Genomic DNA, 23,558 nt, shown 5'->3' with positions numbered 1-23,558 from the left:
ATCAAATACAAACCGAGTTTCTCACAGGCCACCATACACACGGAGGTGTGATGTGCGTCCACGGCAGCGCAGTTGATTCGTGTGTTTCCGTCTATGCGGAAGCAACTCACCTCCTTCCCCAATCTCCCTTCGTCAAGCGCGTACATCCGCAGCGTATCCTGCGACGTCAGCCGTACCTCGTTCTGCAGCCCATCCAAGTCCCAGAGGACCTGAGAGGCGACGACGTCAAAGGCGGTGACGTCCCGCAGCTCGCCTGCAAGCGTCTCCGGGACCTGAAAGACACGGGTCGCGGTTGGCGAGCTCATGGCAAAGAGACTGGGATCCGTCAAGGACGGCGAGCTCCACAGCCCGCACACCTCTTCCTCATGGAACCAAACTGTCATGCACTCGAGCAGCTTCGTCTCGTCGTGATGCTCGAGCAAATAAATTTTGTTGTCACCAGAAAAACAAGACGTTCCCACAAGAAATCGGTGGGATTCGACGTTTCCATTCGACGGGTGGTAAAACGGCGCGATGCATCGGGCCTGGAACTCCAAGCCGTAGGCCGCAGCAGTCCTCATGGCCTCTTCGCCAGCCAAGCCTAGTGTGTGCTCACACCGCGGAGAAACTCAAAAGGAAAAAGAGATGGCCACAGGCATATATATATATTGCAAGGGAATACAAAGCTGTGGGGGCAGCGACCCGCCCATCCACGCACGCACATACACAAAAATCACGCAAGCACGGAGAGAGAGCGAAAGAGGGAACGAGTAAAGAACTCAGTGATTGAGCGAAACCCCTTCAAAACAGTGAAGTAGAGGAATAGAAGAAGCGCGCAGGCACACGTGAGGCGGAGGGTGAGAATAAATCGCATGGAATACCATTTGTAAGCCAGGACACAATCATTCGTCCTTAAAGCACCTCCCTCTTAAAAACGAAAAGTGTAATGTTGAAACAAATAAAACGAAAACCCAAAAAAGGGCTGCACTCTATTAATTTAATTTATATGCATTTAGGACATATATCGTGCTTGCTGGTGTTCTTCGTAAAACGAGAGAGAAAAAAAAAAAAAAAAGAAAAAGGAAAGTTGATTCATTACCAGCACACTTGCGTGTGGGTGCGAGGGACATAAACACATGGCCAACTTTATGGGCAATCCAATCTGAATATCTTTGTGTACACGTCCCCCTCCCCCGTTTTTTTTTTTTTTTTTAATTCAGTGACACAACTGTGTATTTGTGCGTCTGTTTGCTCATGTGTTTTTGTGCGGAATCCCAAACAAAAAAAGGATGGGGAAAGCCAAAAAGAAAGACAAAAAAAAAAAAAAAAATGATGCCACACACTCTTCGTGGCGAGAAATATTAAATTTGTGTGCAACATATCCTCTCCTTTTCTCCTTAGGATTCAAGCAGTGCAGGGCAACAACAACAACAACACAAACGATGCAGTGGATTGGGCGGCAACCAATGCCCCCTTCCAATTCCCCGTTGTTGCTGTTGTTGTTGCCGCCATGCTCATTATTTTACTTCTCGAGTGCACATACATGTGGACGAGCATAAATGAGTCCGCACACACACACACACACACACACACACACACATAGACACATATGTACACCTTCTTTTTCCTCCCCTTTTTTCCTGTTTGATAACATTTTCTCCGTCTTTTTCAACTCCCTCTTCGTTGCGGCGTCGAGGTGCCTCGTCCCTCCCTCCATTCCTTCACTCTGCTCCAATATCATAGCTGTGGAGTGTCATGGGTGAGTGAATGTTTCTGCGTCATTAAAAATTTACCAAATATTCTCCCATCTTCACTTTTTTTTTTCTTTTTCTTTTCCACACACAAAGACAGACAGACAGACAGACACACACACACACACACACACACACAGAGAGAGAGAGAGAGAGAGATACAAACACAAAAATAGAATCACCTGGTTAATTTTTACTCAGCCTTACTTAAGATCGACGATCATGATGGTCATGTTGTCTGTGCCCTCGGCGCGTGAGCTGCGACCACCGCCCTCCGCCGGTGGCGCCAAACACTCACGGCAAATATCCTCACATATCAACAAGTTACTTTTTCCCTGTTGCTTCTTGGAAAGCACACAATCGACCAGTTCATCGTTTCCAAGGACATCAAAAATACCATCGCAGGCCAACACCACAAATGTGTCACCGGCCTCCCGCGGGGTGCTGATAACATCAGGCACGGCAATGACATGCTGCTCCCTCGGATCACGATCCTTTTGAGTCTTGTAGATGAAATCACCCATCGCTCGGCTCATCGCAAGTTGGCCATTTACGCGGTTCTCCGAGACAGAACCTCCTGCAGACTCGATCCTTTCGCGCTCCAACGCATTCTCTGGTTTGTGGTCGTACGAAAGGTCAAAGGCAGCGCCGTTGCGGCAAAGCACCGCACGGGAGTCTCCGACAGAGGCGCAGGTAATAACATCGGATGTGACGTGTACCGTGACAGCCGTGCAACCTGATCCATCCGTCAGCTCTCTCTCTAAAATGCCGTCCACCTCCAGGTACACCTTTTCAAAGTCCACCGTGGAACTCGCGCTTTCCCCCGTCACACGCGTCCAGTATTTCCTCGCTGTCTTGGAAATCAACTCCCGACACTTCTTGGCACATCCCTTCCCCGAGTGGCCATCAAAAACGCAGAAGAGTCCCTCCTTGCTATCGGGCTCATCGTTCGGGAATTTGACATCTACCAGGTGCTCATCCTCCATGTTGACACGCCAGCCTTGCATCTCCCCTACCGCTACGTCAAAATGAGGATTTTCCGTCACTGTTTCGCCTTGGAAGTCGGTATTGGGGGCGTCCAGGAGCACACGTTGGGCGGCTAGCAGCTGTTGAAGAAGATCCTGGAACTGCTGCTTCTGCTGTTTACGGCGCAACATCATGTCAAACTCCATTTCAGCCTCCTTTGCCCTCCCGGCAATGACGTTCTTATACCTCTCCACCCGCTCCACCCGCATCTTCGCATCACGCTCTAGCATCTTGGCCCTCTTCATGCCTGAAAACTCTGTAGCCCTGCTGAGGTCCGCCAGAACTTTCTCAAACTCATCACTCTCCTCCTGCTTTTTGCTCTTTACGGGGCCGTCCCTATGGTTCACAGAGTTATTATTATTATTATTATTATGGTTGCTGTGGATGGCATTCTTGCCCCTGTTCTTTTTGCTGCTGCTCGGCATGGTCACAAGACGGAGACCGATACACACACAATCTAAAAATAAATAAATATATCCAAATTTATTCAAAATGCGCTGCTGCCAATGTCACTTCCTTGCTGCGCTACACCCCCCTCCCTCCTTTTCGCTGCTGTTGCTCCTTCCTCACTCAAACCGCAGCCAGTCACCCCCCCCACCAAACGCACAGCACACAGGGATGCAGGAACACACACACGCACGAGCACAGACAGCGGCAGCAAAAAAGAAAAAACAACAACAACAACAGGGAATATGTGGACAGCACCAAAGGGCATTTTCAGCTTTTAGCCTTCCCCCCATCTGCAATTCGGATGTAAAAGGCCAGGGCTGCACATCCGATGAGGAAAAGCAGACACAAACAAGAATAATGTAAAAAAAAAAAAAACAAAAAAAAAAAACTACACATTAACCCACACACACACACAAACATTTTCTTCTTCAAATTAACTTCTCGTTTCGTCTCTTACTCGCCCCCCCCGCATGGCGCAAATCAATTCTTATATATATCTATACGACATGATAAATGGATTCAGATACGTATGCATCTGCCAACGTATGATACATGCGTTTCACAATCCCTTCTTTTGTCAAGGAATGTCAACCCATTTCCTCCTCCCCGGCCTTTGTTCGCATTGCAACTTTGGGGTTCCGCAGCGATTTCATGATTGTTGTGCAACGAATAGACTTCATTGAAGACCCTCACAACGCAGGGCCGCATTGACTTGCACTGCCCGCATATATATACGAATGCGGACCTCAATTCAGACGGTGGATGTCCCCCGCTTATTGATTTACTGGGAGCGATATCCCCTCCACCGTGACCACGAGATCAACACACACGGCAAGAAACTCTCCATTGCATTGACATTTCCTTCCCTTTTTTTTTTTTTTTCGTGTGTGTTCACCTCATTCTCCCTTCAGCCTACAGCTGGTGCGAAATATCCCAAAGCCCTGGTAAGAAACAAAAACAAAACAAACTCTCTTCCATCCATCCATCCATCACACACACGCACACACACAAAAAAAAAAAAAAAAAAAAACACATCTATAAAGGATATATATATATATATGTATATGCACATACTTATTCTATTTCAACACACAAACTCCCCACTTTATATATAAAAAAATTTCCCCCCCAATCCGCTCTGTTTTTCCCCGCCATGTCAGCTTCCCCCTCCCCAATCCACCTTCCACACCTCCTTTACGCCATATGTCAATTTTGTTATGCGCTCCCCTTCCCTGTCGTGCTTACACGGCCACGTACATCCTCCAGTTCTTTCGTCTATTTTCATTTATGGTGCATCTCCATGCGCACAAAATTAAAACATACATAAAAACAAAACAAAACATGTATGGCAATTACTATACAAATTTCGCCCTTTTTTTTTCATTCTTCTATTTCCCCTTCTTTCAGAAGTTTTTTTTTTTCGCCGCACTCATGCTTTGCTGCCCCCTCCACCCTCCACAAGCCTACAGATAAGCAGCAACCCATCGTGAGGTGTGGGAAGTATGAGAGAAATGGTACAAAACCAAATTGCAAGCACGGTAGCAGAGAGACACCCTTATATATATATATTATTTTTTTGTTTGTTTATTTATTTTTTCGGGGGGCGCTGCAATAAATTCCACACAGTTGAGATATACACACACAAATACAGAAGATCTCCCCAAACTCCTCCACCCAATGCTCCGCAAAGAACAACAGACAGAGATATTGAAATAATGTTACGCACCGCAATGCAAAAATAACATTCTCAACTCTCTCTCTCAACCCATAAAAGCTCATTCAATGGGTGACCCTTCATTCCATATACACACAAACAAGCACACACACACACACAACATAAAGCGAAAACAAGCACGCAAAAGGAAAATGGACACTTCATCACAGAAACCTTGACCTTCCGTGTTAACGCATTTTTTCTGGACAGGAGGTCTACAACTGTCATGGTGGAGGATTTGGAGGCGGGGGTGGTTTTCGAGTGATTTGCTGTTGTTGCTGGTCTGATATCCAGAGCGGTTCTATAAACGGATGCCGCAGCGCATCAGAGCAACTCATTCGTTCTGTTGGTCTGTATTTCAGCAATCCACTAAGAAAATCATGGAATTGACGGTAGGATTCTTCACTATGCCCTGGTGTGCCTTTTCGCGAACCACGAGGACCACCAGTGGTGACACCCAAAACACACTCCAGGGAGCGTCTTGGCAGCGGCTGTTCCTTTAGTTTGTAGCCATTCTCTGTTGTCCCGTAGAACTTGGCCAACTTTGGCGAGGCTTCCAACATTTCTACGGGGATTGGTCCCAACATTGCCTCAAAGCGGGCTAGTTGTGCTGCTTCTGTCCGTCCATCAAAGAGCGGCACACCGGTGTGGAGCTCGGCAAGCACACACCCCAGGGACCAACGATCAATAGAAGTACCATATTCCAAATACAAAATAACTTCAGGGCTACGATAATAGCGGCTCTGTATGTACTTATGAATGACTTTGTTCGAGTAGCATGCCGAGCCAAAATCAATGAGACGTATGCCGCTACGATTTTGATTTTTCAAAAGAATGTTTTCCGGCTTAACATCGCAGTGAATGATAGGGCTAGGTTTTGTCTGTTCAAGCTGATAAAGCACTTGTACCAACTGGTATGCGAACTTACGTACTAAATCGAGAGTGACACCGTTGTAACGTGTACACTTAATAAGGTGGTACAGATTAAAGCTCAGCAGTTCAAAAACCAACACAAGATGCCCTTGCCAATCAAACACCTTCAAAAGCTTTACAACAAGTTGATTAAGGTGTGGATTAACATTAAGCTTCAACAAGATGTCTAGCTCCAGTTTTGCCTGCGTACGAAAACTGAGACCGTGACGAGTGATTTTTAGAGCGACATTCTCACGACGCTTCTCGTCATAGCAGCGGACAACAGTACCAAAGCTGCCCTTGCCGAGCACTTCTTGAACTGTGTACCGATTGAGTATCTCCTCACCGGACAGCACAAGATAGTGTCCCTCCTTGTCATCAAATCCATTATTAAATTTCGGACCGGGAGCTTCAAAACGTCTCTGACGGCAATATGCCTCGTTTACCTTCTTGTAGAGCGCGACTAAGTAAACACTCAGAGCGGTCACGGGGCGGGTACAGCTCGCCGAATTGACAGCAGCTATGGAAGTCGTGGTGTGAACAACGGGTACGCATCGCCCCTGTGAGACCCCAGCTGTGTGTTCGGTTGTCGTCACTACTGTATGTCTCTTTGTTTGCTGCTGCTGCTGCTGCTGTTTTTGTTGTTGTTGTTGTTGAATGGACACAGTGGAGACCCCCTCCTTTTGTTGTCTCCCGTTATCTTGTGATTCCGCTAAAATTTCGGCGTTACCTCCTGAGTTGACAAGGGCGGCACCGCAACCTCCACATTCGTCACCACAGGCATCCCAACCTTTTGTCATCGTTGGCCTAATTTCTGTTTCTGTTTTTTCCGGCACCGCGGGGCTTCTCACTTCCCTTGTTGCCATCTCAGCAACGTCTACTGCGCACGCCGGAGCATCCGAATCGACATCGGCCACTGCCGCCGCTGCGGCCTTCACCTTCGACGGACTCTTTTTTGGGGTGCCGGAGACTAAATCCCAGACTCGGTCGGGTTTTCCGGAGGGGTGAGAACTTTCAAACCCGTTTCCGTTGGGATCTCGGTGTAGGGCCCTGCCTACAGCATCCCTATCGCCCTTATTCCCGTTAGTGTCATGAGTGGAATCCAAAGTTTTCCGAGAAGATGGCGCGGGCTGAGCGTCTACCCGAGAATCACCACTCGAGCCACAGGGATCGAATGTTTCTGATTCCGTTGGATTGGAATGGGGCTGCTGCAAGTGGCACCCTTCTTCTTGTCCATGTCCCTTCTCTGCAAGTTCCCCCAATACGTCTCCGGGTGCCGCCTCACCACCCCTACATCTATTCGCTTTACCATTGGGTGACATTCCGGTGGGTGCGTGGGAGTGCAGCATTTCCTCAATTCGCCGAAGAGGGGAGAGAGAAAAAAAAAAAGCAAACGTGAGGGGAGAACTCCGCCCCCGTTGTTGGATATGTAAGAAGGATGAACGGTCAACGTCACGAGCGAAAAGACCTTCGAAAAGTGCCGGAGAAAAACAAAAACAAAAACAAAAAACGATGCGGCGCCCAAGAGACAATGACACGCCAAACAGCCAAGAATAAAGATGGAGAGCAAAAGCAAAAGTAAGAAGACGGACGATATCAGAGGCAGCTTTTGTGCAGGACCCTTCTTCCTTCCCCAGTAGCGGAACAACCGGGAGCGGTGATGGCGCGTGTTGACACAGGAAAAAAAAGAAACAATAATAATAATAATAATAATAATAATAATAATAATAATAAAGAAGCACACTTCTGAAAAAAACAAAAAAAACAAAAAAACAAAAAAAAGAAGAAAACAGGAGTGAGAAGGCAACACACAAAATCCAGGAGGGAGATAGAGACCTATATACAGAGAGAGAGAGAGAGTAGACCCGTGATACCCTAAAACTGCCCTCCTCCTGTGTCGACCGGTTCCTAATCTCGGCACCCCCTACACACAATATACCTGGCAATTCTATTATTATTTCCCTAGAAATGTATACAAATAAACAAGAAAAAAAAAAAAAAAAAAAAAAAAAAAAGGCAGAGGAAAATTAAAATGACACATGTCATCCATAATTATGCGTGCAATTCATAATGGGAATTAACATCAATAATCATGTTAACTGTGTGCGTTTATGGAAAAGGGGGTTTGTGAGTGAGAAACAGTTAATAAATATTTCAACACAACAAGGAAAGATAAAAAAAAAAAAAAAGGTGCAAAGAATTAGAGATAGCATACAAAGGAATATGTGCGAACATCGCGTGGAAATAAAAAAAACTTATCTACATCGCTGGAAGTCGCCGGCTCCGTTCCAATCTTCTCCCTTCTCACACCCTCTTCTCCATACAATTGTACATTTGAAAGGATGATTATGACGTTGTGGTTCCAGTAAAGTGCAGAGCGTCCTTCATTGTAGGGGCGTCTTTTGGAAGCGCCGGGAGTTCACGGACCCTTTCATCGCTCGATGATAACTGAGGACACCGCCTCTGCTACCAAAAAGACAACACAACCCCCTGCTACTGCTGCTGAGATCACATGAAAAAAAGCTCATCTTCTTTCTACCAAAAGACAATTGTCTCTGCCGCCCATGTGTTAGAGGCTCATTCCGTGTTTTTCCAGCCGTGTTCGACGCAACCGCCGGTTTTTGCGGTCGGCGTATCCGATCCGCCGCCTGTGGCCGGTTCCCCGCTGAATGGGGCCGCTGAGAATGAGGCCACGCCTCACTTTCTTCGCATGCTGAAGGGCATTCTGCTGCAGGCACCGGAAGAGGCTCAGGCATGACGGTGCTCGTCACGGCCGCTTCCAGTCGGTCCCGATACTCCGCAAGAAGTTTACGGCAACGTCGGTTCTCTTCTCGGAGACGGTCTCGCTCAGACTCGGCGGATTCCATTTCCCCCACAATGACATTGAGCCTGTCACTGTCCTTCTTCAGCTCCGAAAAACGCATTAATACACGGAGACGTTGCAGCTCACGCTCCTTCGGTCCCCACGCGCGGAGCTCGGAGTCCAACCGCCGTACTTCCCTCCATGCATCCTCCGCCTCATGCCTGGCGGCCGCGCAGCTGTCGCAGTGTTTTTCGTCCCCGGTCTCAAGTGAGTCAATCGTCGCGGTCAGCTCTTTTACCTTCAGTTCGGAGGCACGCGCCATCCCCATCGCATCATCGCAGCGACGATGCACAACAGCAGCTTCCTCCTTCAACGTGCTGTTGCACTCCTGAAGTTGCTTCACAACTTGGCTCAACTTCGCCAGTTCCGCCTCTCGGCGTCGCAGTTCATCGTCCCTGATTTGTAGCTCGCGCCGCACCTCTGCGGACTCCTCACGTAACCTCACATTTTCAGCAGTCAAACGCTCCACTTCCGCGTCCACAGTAAACCGTGAAACGGCATTTTCGGACTTCGTGACAGGGTGAAGCGGCATGTTTTTGTTCATCACAGTGGTGATATCCACGAGTATGACTGGATCCACAACAACGCGGGCACTTGCCGACGCGCTGTTGGCATCGCCAGCATTCTCCTTCTTTGGGTGAAAAGAGGGAATCACAATTTCCTTTTCTATTTCCTCCTCCTTGGGACTGGGGGCGGTGATTTCGTCGTGGATTATACCACGGCGATCCCAAGAGCTGAGGGAAGTTCCATTCATCCAATTGTTAACGCTTTCCACGCCTACCTTTGATGATACACGTTGCACTGACATGATGTCATTGTTTACTTCCACAGCCCTCGACCACTCGTTGCGCATCCTTCGCGTGACTTGTCCCTCCCCAGAATTTTGTGCCTGCTGCAATGACACTTCCGTCATGGATGTTTCTCCAGGCCGAACAAGAGAGTCTAGCAAAGAGGAGCATTGATTAGAGACCAGCAATGCCTCTTGTAAGTTATGCACCTTCTCTTGCAGGCGATGAACAATTGACATATACATCGTGGTGTCCGTTTCACTTCCTTTATGCTCCGCACCGGAGGGGAGAGGGTGGGCACAGTTCCTGCAAGGATGCGAGGAGCCGCCACCATCATGTTCGGCGAAAGGTGACTCATCACAGATATCCGACGCCTTGACCGTGCGTGGTTCTGCATGGGCATCGCTGGAAAGCTTCAGAGAGTTTGGGACCATTGGATCTCGCCCCAACACACTGAAGTGCATCCCGCCCGAGGAAAGGCAATTCTCTACTGGCCTACAAGCTCAAAGATGGAATACCAACAGCAGGGGGAAAAAACAACAACAAAAAAAGAGCACTTCACTCGGGGATTTTGCCTCGTCCCGCATGTGTCATCATCATCGCAAGAAATAAAAAAGAAAACAATCACCACTAAAAAAACAAATATAAATCGACTACGCCTCAAATGCCTCCGCTCGTTTTGTAAAATCCTCAGAGGGAATGATCCACCCCACTGGCACGTACTTGCTGCGCAGCAGTTCATCCCATCCGTTTAGCGTCGCGATGTGGCTCGCAGAGAGCGTCGTCCAATCCGCGTTTGCTTCCTCCCGCCCCACCGTCACTTTGCCTAAATGCCGCGAGCTATCACGACCCGAAAAGGCGTTGTACGGTCCCTTGGGGCCATAGAAATCCATCGAGCAGCTGTAAATAACCCCACGCACGCCGACAAATGCCAGCGGCTTCTTGACTCCATCGTATTCGCTCAACTCCTCCAGTGTGTAGGCGCGCGGAACAAAGATGTTTCTTGGCGCGGCCTCAAAAAGGCGCTGCCTCTTGCGCAGGAAAAAAAGGAAGAACATGAAAGTCATCGTTCCAACGATAAAAGAGAGGAGAAAATGGAAAAAAGTAAGTTCATTTTGAAGAGTAAACGCCATTTTCTCGCTTTCGTTTCAGCTTCCCTTTTGAAATTCTGCTTGTTGCTTCCAGCAAGAAATAATAAAAAAAAAAAAAAAATAAATAAAATTCGGAACCAATTAAGATCCCTTCTTGCTTTTGTTGTTGTTGTTTTGTTCTTGCGGGGTTAATGTTTTGGGCGTGTGGGTCTCGTGCAGCCACCCCTTGGCGTCCCATTCCACACAAGCAAACCAAAAAGGGAGGGGGAAAAAAAACAACGAAAAGAAAGAGAAGGCGAAGAGAATTGGTGCCGGCGTGCGCACAAAATACGGCAAAATGAGACGCCAAGCGGGATGGACGGCGGCTGCGACTTTCCTCCAAACATCAAATTTATAGGCAGCAAAAAAAAATCTCTCTCTCACACACACACTCACACGCAAATACACAAACACAAAGAAAAAAAAAGCCAAACAACTACTTCTGTGCATCGGGGTAAATTCCTTTCGTTCTTCTCCGCTTCCCCAAGACGCGACAAAGACTCAACAAACAAGGAAAACGCAGGATGCATCCATTTATAAGCCACCATCCGTGAATGACAGCATCTGTTGCTCCCTCCGTGGATCAGTCCTGGTGCGGATGCGGCCCAATAATGCCGTCCTCCAACAACTCCGCCTCCAATTGTTCCACCGAGTAGGTTGGCGAAAAACTCAGCAGAAAAGAAGTGATGCAACGTGTTATTATATATAAAGTTTTCCGAGGCAAGGAAATACGGTGGTGTTGGTGGGGTAGGTGGGAACGCCTTCCACGAGCCGCCGTCGCATGGGACGCACCCCGCGCTCCAGCCACGTTCTCACGCTCTATCCTTATCGACGCAAAGGCAAATCTTACGGCGAGCCACCCAAGGTAAGTCATGAGCGTCAGAAAAACATAATAGAGGGACACTGTTCTAAAGACGAGAAAGGCTGCCAGGATCACCCGCCCCATCACGCGTGCAGCATTTATAAAATCACCAGGACGAAGCTCAATTCTGCCCCAGACGTTGGCAAGTGCTCCTTCATTTCGTTGTTCCTCGGCAGGATGCTGAGCCTGCTCCCGTCGCTGCTGCCATTCTTCTTGGGGAGGCGCAGCACGAGCAGCAGTAGCGGGAGGCGCCGGCGGCGTGGAATTCTCCATATTATCGCTGGCTTCCCGCTGCATCTGATATCGCAGCCTCTGCCTCATCACATACTGGGCCCGGTATTCCTCCCATGACAACAGACGCCCCGAATCTGGCTTCTCCTCGCCACCGTCTCCAGCAGAAAGGCCAGACTCAACAGACATGTAGAGTACGTCTCCGCCCCTTTACTACTTTCCCTTTGCTCCTTTTCGTTTACCTCCCCTTTTATTCAATGTCAATATCGCGACAGAAGATCAAATTCCTTTCCTATCCTTCCAAACTATGTGTCAAAAACACGATACTCCAAAGGGGGAGAGTGGGGAAAAAAAAGGGGCGTTGTTAATCATCCTTCTGGGTGTGGGGGGTTCAATGACTTGCTTAACAAAAAACAATTCATTCTCCCGTGACTGCAGAAGCCGACACGGAAGGAACGGATAACGTTTTCACGGAATATGAAAGTAAAATAAGAATAAAATCAGTGAAAATAAGAAAGAAGAATTGAGTGAATATTGGGTTTCCTCCATGCACAATCCCAAAAAACCAATCCATCACAAGAGCCGGAACAATAAGAAACCGCTTGGGTACTTACGCGTAGCCAAACTTCTTCAGCACCTCCAAGTTATTCTTGGAGACCTTCGAGAGAGCCTCCTTGCGCGCAGACTTCCAGGCGGCGCGCAACTTCTCCGTCTTCTTGTGGTGGCGGGTTGCCTTCTCCACACGGGCTGTCTCAAGCTTCTTTACAACATCGCTGTATTTCCAGCCAACGTGCTTGCACATGTTCCCCAGCACCGTGTAGGGACGCTCACTGCGGTAACAGTAGTGTCGCTGCGCCTTGGGGATGACCACACGGCCACCGGTGCGCACAACGTTCGTGGGAATGCCCTCGTACGCGACCAGCTGGCGCAGCGCCTTCTGACCGCGCTTGGTGTAGCGGGGTAGCATTGAACGCACCGTGCGAAGAAAAATGTCGGAGGGGCTGCGGTGGTGGAAAGGACCGAGTTTCGGGTTTGACAGCTTCCGCTTGCGAAGGAACTGCAGGTACTTGATCTTGTTGCGGATTTCCGTTCCTGCAATCGTCAGCTGCTCGCAACGCACCGCGGTAATCTTCTTACCGAGCAAAAGCTGCTTTGCGACGATGGCGGCAGCACGCCCCAGCACGTGGTCCTTGAGGTCCACGACGATGATCTCGGGGCGGTGCTTCTTGCAGCCCTTGCGGGAGCGTCGGTCAACGGCCTGGCGAGTAGGCAACACCATTTGTTAAACTTCACTCTCTTCGGTAGAAATACGACATGAAGCGTTCACAAGGAAGTGACGAAACAAAACAAAAAAAAAAAAGGAAAAGGAGTGGGGAGAAGGCATTCCAGGAAGAAGAGGTACCACATCATAAAAGAAGCAAAGTAAACGTCAGGAACGCCAGAAGAACAGTAAACATGAAAATATTGCGGTGTGGAAAAAATAAAAATAAAAATAAGGCGTCTGGGTAATCACGCACGCACAAAACAAGGCGCAGTTCTACTATTACAAAAGTACGCAATCAGTCAACCAGCCAAGCACATCAACAATGCAAAAAAAAAGATGCAGCTTCCACCCAACAGATCGTATATATTATATGTATACACATACCAGAAGCCACAAGTGGCAAAAAAGGCAAAATCTGGCAGAAAAAAAAAGTGTGAAACAAACGTCGTTATTTGAAATACAAGGTAAAGAATTGGGCACACACACCGGTAGGCCTGAGTGAGGACGTCTCAGAGTTGTTATTGTTGTTCAGGAAGCTAAAAAAAAAAAAAAAAAAAAAAAAGAAAAAGAAAAAGAAAAAAAAAGGCATACATATAAATATGAATGCCCGTGCCTTTGTACATTTGCGGAAAATATGAAATGGGCTAAAACGCAACAGGTTGGGGGGAAAAAGAAAAAAAGAAAAAAGCAAAACCATGCATATACGCCTTGCTGAGACCGTATTTCCCCATTCTCAAAAAAGAGAATGGTACAACAACGGAATGTGACAATTTGTTTCACTGCACCCGACATGCCTCACACCTCAGATAAGATTGATCCAACACCTCCACACCAGTTAAAACTCAAAAGCTCATAACGCATAAGCTACAGGGACCGGACTCTTCCCTCCGCGTGGGGGGCAGTGGAGGATGAGCGAGACAAACAACAACAAAAAAAAAAAAAAAAAAAAGCCACATTCGCTACCTTCCAACTCGACATAAAAAAAAAAAAAAAAGAAAGAATCAGGCAATAAAGAAAAAGAAAAACAGGGAAGTTCAACAAGACGTGCTATCGGTGACTTGGCCCCATTGGGTTGCAAATTCCTCCTAAGAGCTTCTAAAATACACACTGAGATAGAGGGAGTGTCGAAGAAGCAAAGTCCTTCTGGAGATGAGCAAAAAAAAAAAAAAAAAAAAAAAAAAAAAAAAAAAAAAGAAGAAAAGTGAGAGACAACATAAAAGGCGGGTATATATATGTATGTATTATATATTATATATATGTATATATCCCCTCTCTGGGTCTCTTCTACTTCCATTCATCTTTCTTTTATCTCCCCTCCAATTGCAAAGCGTTTTTTTTTTTTTTTTTTGCTGTTATAATTTTTATTTTTTTAGGTTTTGCTTTTTGTTTGAATTTACTTTTAAAAGTGTGCCACCCATTTACTCAACTCCTCTCGCGTCACTCACTGCTACTCTCAATCCTTTATCTTCACACACACACACACACAGAGAGAGAGAATTACTCCCTCTCATCATCTCCATCCTCCTCGTCCTCGGACAGCTCTGAGATATCTAGTGTAAGTGCGCCTTTCAGATTGGTGTCCACACCCTCATCTGTCTCAAAACCACCGCGTTCACGCAGGACACCCAAATATCCAAATCCGTAGCCGCAGCGGGGTTCATTCATGACATCCACAATTTCTTCGTTTACCATCATCTGTGCCTCCTCCAACGGATCTATGGGCAGCTCAGATGCCGTAAGCTTCTTCATCTCGTGTATGCGACGCGCACTTGACTGTGCTTCCTTTAACAATCTTATTCTTTCGCGTATTCGTGATCTCCGCGAAACATGGCCTCGTCGCCTTATAGAATGAGTTACGCCGTTGCCAGTGTCGCCATCCACAAAATTTTGAGATTCTGTTCCTCCTCCTACTCCCTTTCGACGCTTGCTAGGAAAAAAGATAGGACGCCTTCGCAACTCCATCGATTTTTTGGTTTGCTGCGTCTTGAGATTTTGCGTTTCCGAACCTTTCTGTATCTTATTATTCACACCTGTTGCACCTCTTTCACCTAATGAGCCTTGAATGGAATGTAATGAACCTTTTATAGCGTAGTCCGCGGTGCACAACAAGGCGGCGTTCGCACCGCTCATAAAGTCTATGGCTTCCTCCCAGCCTGTGATGCCGCACCACGTGTCTGCGGTGTTGCTAAGGGTGGGTGCTGCTGGTGCTGACGCTGGAGTCAAAGAGCCACTCGCAGATAATTCACTTCGCGTCACAGCGCCTGGACGGATACGATTAATTGCATTGCTATTTCGTTGAGGCAGACGATTTGTCGGATTCACTAACCGTATGTATGAAACAGTTCTATTTTTTGAATGAGACTCCGCATTTTGTTGATTCTGTTGCGTTTGTATTGACTTTGGTGATAAAGATGCGAGCTGCGGCTGTGGTTTTTGCTTTTGTTGCTGAAGCTGTAAGGATTTTGATGGCGACGAGAGCGATAGTGTCAAGTTACCTAAAAAGCCACGCTGTAGCGCAGAACCCTGTTTATCTTGTAATGGTTCACATGGGGACGGAGGCTTGACCGTGGATATACCTTCCAACTTTGGTGAATTCCGCTCAATTGGTGGTGGCGGTGGTGACTGCAGGTTAGACTTCAATGTGCCTTCTGGTTGCCGAAATGGATTGCGTCTCTTCTCATTCCCTGCTTCCCCCACGACTGGCAGATAATTTCCGACTGATTTCAGAGTAGTAGTGGTTGCCCCGCTCGTTGTTCTCCTGACACTCGTCAAAACTGGGGTTGCGATACCGGCGGCTGTTTGCCAAACAGGTGGAGCGTATGCTGGGACAGCAAAAAGGGCCATATCACCGGGTGCTGCATTGATAGCCTCCTCCTCATCATTGCATACCATAAGTCGCGAAGTTTTGCAGGTCCCAGTTAATGATATGGAGTCCAGGGATTGAATGGGTGGTAGATCAAAAAGGTGTGTCAAGATACCAGAGACATGAAAGACCACCTGCACCCAGCGATTTCGAGGGATAATCAACGGCATTTTGAAAACAACAACCCCAGTGTTTAGATCTGCTACACTCGCCTTGTTAAATTGTGTCCCAATGGTGAGGTCCACGCGAATAGAAGTACGGGTATGCATCGTCACCTCCAAAGAAAAGGAGTCAAAGGAGCTCAGGTACGTTTGTAGAATTATTAGTAACTGAGGAAACTTTTTCAACAAAAATTTGTAGCCCTCACAGGGTATTTCTACGCGCGCATGCGAAAGACCACCCCTCAGAACTAACACAGGTGCGCGCAGGGTGCGGTCATATTGTATGGCGCAGGATGACTCATTCTGTACTATGGCTGTCCTCAGGCATCCAGAATCACGTGGAACTAAAACTTCTTGGAGAATCGTCTGTTCAGTCATTCTGTGTTCGACGAGAACGTGCATATGACACCGCCAAAAGCTTTTTACTGCTGCGGCGACGTCAACACGCAACAATAAAAATAAAATCCCTATTTAAATTTACCAATGAGACTGCTTCCAAATCCAAAGTGAGCAGGAACCCACACTACCTATATATATACATATATGTAGGTAGGAAGACAACAAGTGCTCTTCCTTTTTTGATGGGAAGGCAGAGACGGGCACCTTGAACAATAATAAATTGAAACGAAAAAACGAAGAAAATAGCGGAAACAAAAACAAAACAACAACAAAAAAGGGGGCGTGTTGTGTGAAGGCCACAATGCAAACAACAAATCCAAAGTGAATAAAAAAAAAAAAAAAAAAAAACCCAAAGAATAGCAAATCAACTGAAAAACAAAGTGCATTTTCACCACTCTCTTTTTATCCACCCATATCCCATGGATTCTGTTGGTTGTTTGGTAATGCTTCACGCTTCATCATAATCATCCGCTGCTGATGGAAATTTGGGGGTTCCAATATCAAAAGGCTACATACGCCTTCCTTGTCTACGCACAACACCCCACCACGGTTTCCAAATTCATTACAATAGTTTGTGGCTGAAAATATTGTGAGTAGATGACGCTTGGTGTTGCTAGGAAAAAATTGGAAGCCTTCCTCCACCACTTGGTGCGCCCGGCAAACCATATCCAAATCGTTTTCTTTAAGAAACTTCTCAAGTGCTTTGGCGGAAAACACAAAAGATATTCGGCGTGTGCTTGGTGCCCAATCAACGTTTGGCGAAAGTTCGGCCTCTGGGTCTGCCCACAGCAAATCGCAAATGATCCCACTATGTGGGACATTACATGGACGCATGTCTGGCACTTCGTTCACACGCTTTAGCTCTGGAGACAGGCCCCCATGCATACAAAAAATAGTGCCATTAACGACAGCAGCAACCGGCAAAACACGAAATAGATCTGTAAATATACGAAACAGTTTTACCCCATACCGTCTTTTACATTCGTCAAAAAATCCGTACAGAAGCATTATTTGCTCATCTTCGTGATTTCCACGCAGTAAAGTTATTTTCGACGGCTCTATAATCTTCAGTGCCAGCAATGTAATCACAACTTCGATTGAACGACTACCACGGTCAACATAGTCACCCAAAAAAAGATATTTATCGTATGGGGCATCGGATGCTTTGAACTCATCTTGATGCGAAACTGAAGAGTCTTCGCTATAAATTCGACTTCTTTTATGTCGTTGAACCGGTAAAGCGTGATTACTCAACCCCAAAACCCCTCCTCCTAAAGGCGGTCTTCGGCTAAAAATATTCAAAAGATCATAGTACTGCCCATGCAAATCACCACATACGCAAACGGGAGATTCAACATACACGACAATTGGATCACTTGCAATAATAGGATAAGCCTCACGGAGGACACGAACAATAAGAGCTTCAGGAAGTCGTTGCTCATGAGGACTTGTAGACATATACTTCTCAGGTAGGAGTTCGAGTAGACGGTAGAGCACATCATGCTTTTCATTTAACGAGAGAGTTTCTGTAGGCAGTGTGCTTAATGAGCACCGTGTAAGGTCAGGTTTTTGATCCGGCTCATTTTTTTGTCGACTTCTTCTCATTTTCTGTTATTCCGTCGCCGTTGACGCCAATCCTACTTTGAGTAAACACGCTTTTTTAAATTGTTCTGTTTCTGTGTGTGCGTAGCCTTCAAAAAGCAAGTAGTGACAGAGTAGGATTCCGCTAAATTTAATATATCAACAGAATGAAAAGATCACCTAACAAAAAAAGAACCAAAAAAGAAATAATATCAATGGAAATAATAATAATAATAATAATATGGAGAGAAAGAAAATAGAAATAAAAATTAAAATGCGGCAATTACCTTTTTTTCCCGTCCTTTTTGCAGCGTGCCCACTGGATATATATTATGATGATGTTTCATAGTCATCCCCTTTTGAAAATCAGCTCTCATCATCTCCACCAGAAACAAAAGCATAAATAAGATTTGGCGGTTCCTCATCTAAATCATTTCTTATGGGTTCTGTTGGTATTGACCCTGCCTTGTCACTTCGCAAACTTCCTTTTGCAAATTCTTCATCATCTCGATGATGATAAGAAGAGTCCCGATTTCGCTTTAAAGTTGACACTTTTTTATCACAACTATCTGCTTCAAAATTCAAACTGCCTTCCATTAATGATTGAATCTGTTTCCGAGTTTTAGCCGACCTAACATGAACTCCGCCCGATAAGAGCTGCAAAATACCCGTAAAACGCACACCTACAATCCTTTCTTTAATCTCCATCTTTTCATCTTCCTGGTTCTTTCGTTCCACCAAGTAGAAGCGAACGCGTTGATTGCTCTGTAGGGGAATTTTCACGCGTGAATGGATCCCTCTTCCCATTGCCGCATCGCAGCAAACAACAGCAAATGGATGACTACTGGAACGGCCCTGGCTGTCAAGCATTTGCATAAATAAGTAGCTCTGGGAACCACCATTTAAAGAGGAAGATCGGGAAGATTTACGCGCACCACCCTTTAATTTTTTTGTTTCAAAAAGAAATTCCACATTAGTAATTTCTAATGCTGCAACCCCTGGACCAGAGGGCACACAAAATTCCAAACGATGCTGCAACTCCTTGTCGACTACAGTAGCTGTAAATGAAAGAGGGATACCCAACACTGATTTCTGCTCAAATACAGAGGGATGGAGTGTAATTTTAAACGGAACACCCTTTTCTAAAACCATGAACCTAAATATGAAAAAAATCCCAACAAAAATACCTACATATTTATTTATTGCATAAATTTCAAGGCCCCAGTAACAAAAAAAAACAAAAAAAACAAAAAAACAAAAAAAAAAGGCAGGGCAGAAAATATGCCCTTCATGTATAAAATGCGGTGTAATTCATTTCCCCATAAAAATAAATAAAAAAAATAACAAATAACTAAATAAAGTTGACACAAACATAAAAAAAAAAATAACATCAGAAATATTTATACGATAGAAGCGCAATAAATAAATTAAACAAATCAAAAAGGAAAAAAAGTAAAATAATCAAGAATTCGCAACGATATTGTTTTAAACTGTTTAATATCCAATTTTAATATATAGCTTTCTAATTTTTCTCAGACCTGTGAAAAACAAAAACAAACTAATAAAGGACCAAAAACAAAAATTGTTCTCTATTTCAAGCAATATATATATATATATATATATATATATATATATACAATAATAATAATAATAATAAAAGCTGGAAAACTCAGACGATATTGCTTCCCCATTTTATTAGAAATAAAAAAAAAAAAAAAAAAAAAAAAAAAAAAAAAAAAAATCCCCTTTTCATACATAAATATTTATATGCGATAATTTTCTATTTTACTTTTTTCAGGGCCCAAAAAAACCCTGACGCCAACGCAAGACAGTCTTTGTTGGCCGTAGATAGGTGAAGGGATCTTCTGATAGTTGACTATCCTTAATGTGATCTGGCAATTTATCTGACACTTCTCGCGGAAGAGCCGAGTTTATTAATTTTCGGAGAAGCGGAGGGGAAACGCATAAAGATGAATTTATTTCAGAGCTGGTTTTGGGGTTTTCTAAAGATTCATTCTTTTCCCCTCCAAAAAAACTTACATTCATAAGGCGACCAAGAGAATCAAAAATTTGCTCATCCGAAAGATTTGAAACAAATTCCACGGGGTTCAATCCTCTTGGAGTTTTTTCTTTATTACTCATATTTTTCTTCGTTTTCTTATCGTTCTTTCCCTCAAAAACTAAGCCGTTATCTGGCCCTTGTTTATACATTCTCGATAAGGTATAAACAGCAGAGGGAAGTGGTGGTGGCAAATCGTATGAGTCAGATTGTGAGTCTCCAATTCCCAAATTTTCTTGATAAAAGACTTTGTTTTGTTCATCATGAATTGAATGATGCATAACCTTTTTTTCGCTTTTTCGATTTGCCGTTTTTTTTTCAAGCCATTGTGTATTTGACTTTTCTATTGTCGGATGGAGGCCCTCAGTTTGATTTGATCGACCAACTTGTAATTCTTCGGGATTCCAATTGATGTTCTTATAATCACCTCCAATAAATGGCTTACGATGAATGCGCTTTTCCCCCTTGGTGAACGGTCTTTCACCTTCATTCAGTGATACTCTTTTCCATTTTTGCGTCCGCAAATGGTAGATATATAAACCATTATCTTGAACCGGGCCATTGGAAGATCTAATTACACCACCCACCAATATTAACCAATCACTCATATACGAAACGAGAGCATGCCCAATTCTACCCGCAGGAATTTCACCCTTACCTGGGAGAATTTTCCATTGACCTTTTTCTAAATCAAACTCCCTTAATTCCAAAACGCTTTCTTGCGTCGAAAATTGAACGCCTCCAAAAACAAGCATATGTGTCGGTTCCTGATTTTTTTTACTATGCATTCCAACCACCACAGCTTTATGCATCGCTGATGCAACAGGAGAATTGCAATTAGCCCATTGCCATGACCGCGTATAAATATCCCACAATGCCAATTCTCCAACCTCTTTGCCTTTTGAGACATCCAAGCCACCAAAAAGCAGGATATTATCCCGAAAAAATATACCTGAATGACCCCACAACAAAGGTCTAACAGAGGCTGTTGATGTAACACGACGCCAAATCATTGATTCCAAACTAAGAACAAAAGTATCAAAGAGTACGTTACCCATACTTAATAGCTGATGGGCTGAAAATTCTTTGGATGAACCATCATTATCCAACAAAATTGGATATCCTCCATGAATATATAAATCTTTATTTAAAACGACACTTGCATGGTGAATGCGACTAATTGGTTGATCACCTTTTGCAATTACATGGGACCATCGCCCAAGCTCTAAATCAAGAATATTGACAGAACGCATGCAATTCATCTGTTCATTAGGTTCTTCAATCATACCCCCAATAACCACCATATACCTTTCCCTGTATATGCAAGCTGTGTGATATGCACGACCAAAGGGCAAGGGTGTCGCGGGCATCAACTGAAGTTGATGCAAATTGTAATCACGATTAATAAGCAAAGAAACATCATTCACCAATCGCACTTTGTTAGAATAACGCGGCTGTTGATTAGAATAAATATTGTGCTTTCCACCAAATATAACCAAAGATGAACCAAAGACACATGCTGTATGTCCCTCCATCACTTAATGAAACCTGTGACCCAAGTTGCAATGCAGATTGTAAAAAAAATAAAATAGCTTTACCAAGATATAAATAAATATGAAAAAAAAAAAAAAAAAAAAAAAAAAAAAAATGATAATGGTAGTAAAAAAAGAAAAATATAACAAAAAATCCCGTCAATAGGTAATAATATTGATAATAATAATAATAATAATAATAATAATAATAACACTGATAATAACAAAAAAAGAAACAAAAAAACCCACAATCAAATAGAAAAACATAATAATATAAATAAATGATAATCATAAATATAATAATTATTATCAACAAGAAAAAAATGTTATACGTAAAGCAAAAATTTGTGGAGAAATATGCTCGTTCTTTCCTTGTTTTATTTTGGCTTTGTTGTGGCAACGCACGCGGACGGTGAGAATGCGGGCGTAAACGCGATGACGAACCACGGCGAAACTACTCAGGCACTCTTTCCCCGCGTTTTCCCGAATAGATGCGTTGGACCGCGCCGCGGTAACACAGGGCCCCGGACCGCGCGGCGTAAAAACTTCGCCTCGCTTCGGCGACGACGGGCGCAGGCGGGCCGAGCCAAGCGCGCGGGAAAGGAGGGCGGGAAGCCCGAGAAACGATGTCTCCCGCGCCGTTGTTGACGTGTTTGGTTGCCCGCTGTCGGTCGGAAAGCGAAAGGAAGGATGAAGCGGCATCTGGGGTGCGAGGGTGCCCGATGGGTTTTGTTTGTTGAGTATTCGTGCGTTGTTGTTTTCTCCTTGTTTTTTTCAAAATCCTCAATTAAATTATGTATAATCAAAACTGGGGGTACATTTTAATTTGGCGGTTTTTGACATTTGTTATATATATTTGTGTTTATGAAGTGGTCGTGTTCTTTTCAGTTTCTCTCGTCTGCGCTGCTGGAAAAACTGATAGGAGTGATATGAAAAAAGATGCAATTGAATTATCGCGCCAGTGACAGAGGCTACAAGGTTAAATAATAAAAAAAAAATATTCCTTTTTATATGTTTTCTGAGGCAATACCTTTGATTTAACAGTTTATATCCATTTTTTTTTTTAATACGTTGCAGTTTTTTTTCGACTTTCTTGTTTCTCCTTCTATTGCCTTTATAAGAAAAAGGAACAGTTGAGTTGTGTAATAAGGAATATGCTTCTAATAATGGCGTCTGTAATACCACAATAATAATAATAATAATAATAATAATAATAATAATAATAATAAAGATAACAATAATAATAAAGTAATAATCAGGAGTAAATAAAATATAAATAACAATAACAAACATTATATGACTCAGTATACAAAATACAACCGCATAACTACTCATCTACTCATAAAATTATTTGCTCAAAAACATGATATGGGATAATCCAAGGCGGATACGCATTTTGACCATTTCCTTTTAAGATCCATAGAAAATACGATATAAGGTCTGTATGCAGATTATAATAATACCTAACCGGAAACTTTAAAGAAATTTCCTGTTTATGGAGAAAAAAGCGGTAACCGAGCAGACAAGCCCAAAAAATATGCATCTAAACATCAGCGAAACATCCCTCAAAAAGAAATAATAAAAAAAAAACGTATCTTTATTTACTCATTTCCTTCTTCATTTTATGCAAAAAAAAAAAAAAAAAAAAAAAAAAAAATAATCAATATGTCTTTTACGTTTCTCCAGATTAATTTTAAATTATATCCAGCTTCATTTTTTTTAGTCGTTTTTCTTTTTCACAATAGTTCACCTTTCCATAATTTGGCACAAAAAAACACCTCTTTCTTTATTAAGTAAAAATAAGCTTTGTTTTCCCGTGTTTTTTATTTTTATTTATTTTTGTTTTCTTTTACCCGCTGCTTTCTTTTTATTCAACGTTTTTTAGTATTTAATACCCAAATGCCACAGCAGTGAGGCGCCCGCGCAAAAAGGGTGGGCCGTTCACTTCTCGTAAAACCTACTTTTTTGTTGTTCATATGGCTCGGCAGTCCGC

General features: G+C 44.2%; 11 protein-coding genes across 11 annotated transcripts, besides 46 other annotated features; all 11 read right to left on the bottom strand.

Moving 5' to 3' along the window:
* Positions 1 to 560, bottom strand: Tc00.1047053506739.209 (hypothetical protein, conserved; the record flags this gene model as incomplete). Its single annotated transcript, XM_811981.1, has 1 exon — positions 1 to 560. A coding segment is annotated over one exon (560 nt), but the record flags the coding sequence as incomplete, so codon positions are not given.
* Positions 1 to 7,874: a sequence feature (heterozygous, Esmeraldo-like haplotype).
* Positions 1,039 to 1,065: a microsatellite.
* Positions 1,176 to 1,196: a sequence feature (AT_rich).
* Positions 1,281 to 1,309: a microsatellite.
* Positions 1,548 to 1,587: a microsatellite.
* Positions 1,816 to 1,869: a microsatellite.
* Positions 1,869 to 1,889: a microsatellite.
* Positions 1,934 to 3,181, bottom strand: Tc00.1047053506739.200 (protein phosphatase 2C, putative; the record flags this gene model as incomplete). Its single annotated transcript, XM_811979.1, has 1 exon — positions 1,934 to 3,181. One exon carries the CDS (start codon positions 3,179 to 3,181, stop codon positions 1,934 to 1,936), a length of 1,248 nt encoding a protein of 415 aa, XP_817072.1.
* Positions 3,108 to 3,129: a microsatellite.
* Positions 3,568 to 3,594: a microsatellite.
* Positions 4,216 to 4,236: a microsatellite.
* Positions 4,251 to 4,284: a microsatellite.
* Positions 4,762 to 4,803: a microsatellite.
* Positions 5,007 to 5,040: a microsatellite.
* Positions 5,145 to 7,181, bottom strand: Tc00.1047053506739.190 (serine/threonine protein kinase, putative; the record flags this gene model as incomplete). The annotated part of the gene is made up of 1 exon (XM_811978.1): positions 5,145 to 7,181. The coding sequence occupies one exon, from the start codon at positions 7,179 to 7,181 to the stop codon at positions 5,145 to 5,147; it is 2,037 nt and encodes a 678-aa protein (XP_817071.1).
* Positions 6,447 to 6,488: a microsatellite.
* Positions 7,319 to 7,341: a microsatellite.
* Positions 7,523 to 7,566: a microsatellite.
* Positions 7,582 to 7,622: a microsatellite.
* Positions 7,809 to 7,847: a microsatellite.
* Positions 7,875 to 7,982: a sequence feature (areas merged during assembly that could not be assigned to a particular haplotype. This can correspond to areas where the two haplotypes were merged or to regions with more than two copies in the genome that were merged during assembly.).
* Positions 7,983 to 8,286: a sequence feature (areas merged during assembly that could not be assigned to a particular haplotype. This can correspond to areas where the two haplotypes were merged or to regions with more than two copies in the genome that were merged during assembly.).
* On the bottom strand, positions 8,217 to 9,947 carry Tc00.1047053506739.180 (hypothetical protein, conserved; the record flags this gene model as incomplete). The annotated part of the gene is made up of 1 exon (XM_811977.1): positions 8,217 to 9,947. The coding sequence occupies one exon, from the start codon at positions 9,945 to 9,947 to the stop codon at positions 8,217 to 8,219; it is 1,731 nt and encodes a 576-aa protein (XP_817070.1).
* Positions 8,287 to 23,558: part of a sequence feature (heterozygous, Esmeraldo-like haplotype) that runs on past the window's edge.
* On the bottom strand, positions 10,137 to 10,616 carry Tc00.1047053506739.170 (hypothetical protein, conserved; the record flags this gene model as incomplete). Its single annotated transcript, XM_811976.1, has 1 exon — positions 10,137 to 10,616. One exon carries the CDS (start codon positions 10,614 to 10,616, stop codon positions 10,137 to 10,139), a length of 480 nt encoding a protein of 159 aa, XP_817069.1.
* Positions 10,673 to 10,706: a sequence feature (AT_rich).
* Positions 10,995 to 11,028: a microsatellite.
* Positions 11,197 to 11,895, bottom strand: Tc00.1047053506739.160 (hypothetical protein, conserved; the record flags this gene model as incomplete). The annotated part of the gene is made up of 1 exon (XM_811975.1): positions 11,197 to 11,895. One exon carries the CDS (start codon positions 11,893 to 11,895, stop codon positions 11,197 to 11,199), a length of 699 nt encoding a protein of 232 aa, XP_817068.1.
* Tc00.1047053506739.150 (60S ribosomal protein L13a, putative) lies at positions 12,317 to 12,985 on the bottom strand (the record flags this gene model as incomplete). Its single annotated transcript, XM_811974.1, has 1 exon — positions 12,317 to 12,985. One exon carries the CDS (start codon positions 12,983 to 12,985, stop codon positions 12,317 to 12,319), a length of 669 nt encoding a protein of 222 aa, XP_817067.1.
* Positions 13,183 to 13,202: a microsatellite.
* Positions 13,509 to 13,554: a microsatellite.
* Positions 13,900 to 13,919: a microsatellite.
* Positions 13,949 to 13,995: a sequence feature (T-rich).
* Positions 14,126 to 14,171: a microsatellite.
* Positions 14,196 to 14,236: a microsatellite.
* Positions 14,301 to 14,359: a sequence feature (A-rich).
* Positions 14,468 to 16,396, bottom strand: Tc00.1047053506739.140 (hypothetical protein, conserved; the record flags this gene model as incomplete). Its single annotated transcript, XM_811973.1, has 1 exon — positions 14,468 to 16,396. The coding sequence occupies one exon, from the start codon at positions 16,394 to 16,396 to the stop codon at positions 14,468 to 14,470; it is 1,929 nt and encodes a 642-aa protein (XP_817066.1).
* Positions 16,602 to 16,668: a sequence feature (T-rich).
* Positions 16,721 to 16,741: a microsatellite.
* Positions 16,796 to 17,998, bottom strand: Tc00.1047053506739.130 (protein phosphatase 1 catalitic subunit, putative; the record flags this gene model as incomplete). The annotated part of the gene is made up of 1 exon (XM_811972.1): positions 16,796 to 17,998. One exon carries the CDS (start codon positions 17,996 to 17,998, stop codon positions 16,796 to 16,798), a length of 1,203 nt encoding a protein of 400 aa, XP_817065.1.
* Positions 18,180 to 18,216: a microsatellite.
* On the bottom strand, positions 18,341 to 19,126 carry Tc00.1047053506739.120 (hypothetical protein, conserved; the record flags this gene model as incomplete). The annotated part of the gene is made up of 1 exon (XM_811971.1): positions 18,341 to 19,126. One exon carries the CDS (start codon positions 19,124 to 19,126, stop codon positions 18,341 to 18,343), a length of 786 nt encoding a protein of 261 aa, XP_817064.1.
* Positions 19,204 to 19,240: a microsatellite.
* Positions 19,296 to 19,373: a sequence feature (T-rich).
* Positions 19,300 to 19,431: a microsatellite.
* Positions 19,576 to 19,610: a microsatellite.
* Positions 19,612 to 19,631: a microsatellite.
* Positions 19,674 to 19,715: a microsatellite.
* On the bottom strand, positions 19,769 to 21,568 carry Tc00.1047053506739.110 (uncharacterized protein; the record flags this gene model as incomplete). Its single annotated transcript, XM_811970.1, has 1 exon — positions 19,769 to 21,568. The coding sequence occupies one exon, from the start codon at positions 21,566 to 21,568 to the stop codon at positions 19,769 to 19,771; it is 1,800 nt and encodes a 599-aa protein (XP_817063.1).
* Positions 21,651 to 21,681: a microsatellite.
* Positions 21,733 to 21,792: a microsatellite.
* Positions 21,831 to 21,875: a sequence feature (AT_rich).
* Positions 22,545 to 22,567: a sequence feature (AT_rich).
* Positions 22,751 to 22,821: a microsatellite.
* Positions 23,194 to 23,222: a microsatellite.
* Positions 23,385 to 23,406: a sequence feature (AT_rich).

Source organism: Trypanosoma cruzi, genomic scaffold (genome assembly GCF_000209065.1).
Source record: "Trypanosoma cruzi strain CL Brener 1047053517037 genomic scaffold, whole genome shotgun sequence".
NCBI lineage: Eukaryota > Euglenozoa > Kinetoplastea > Trypanosomatida > Trypanosomatidae > Trypanosoma > Trypanosoma cruzi.
Note: the sequence above shows the minus strand (reverse complement) of the source record. Positions and strands in the feature narration are given on the sequence as shown.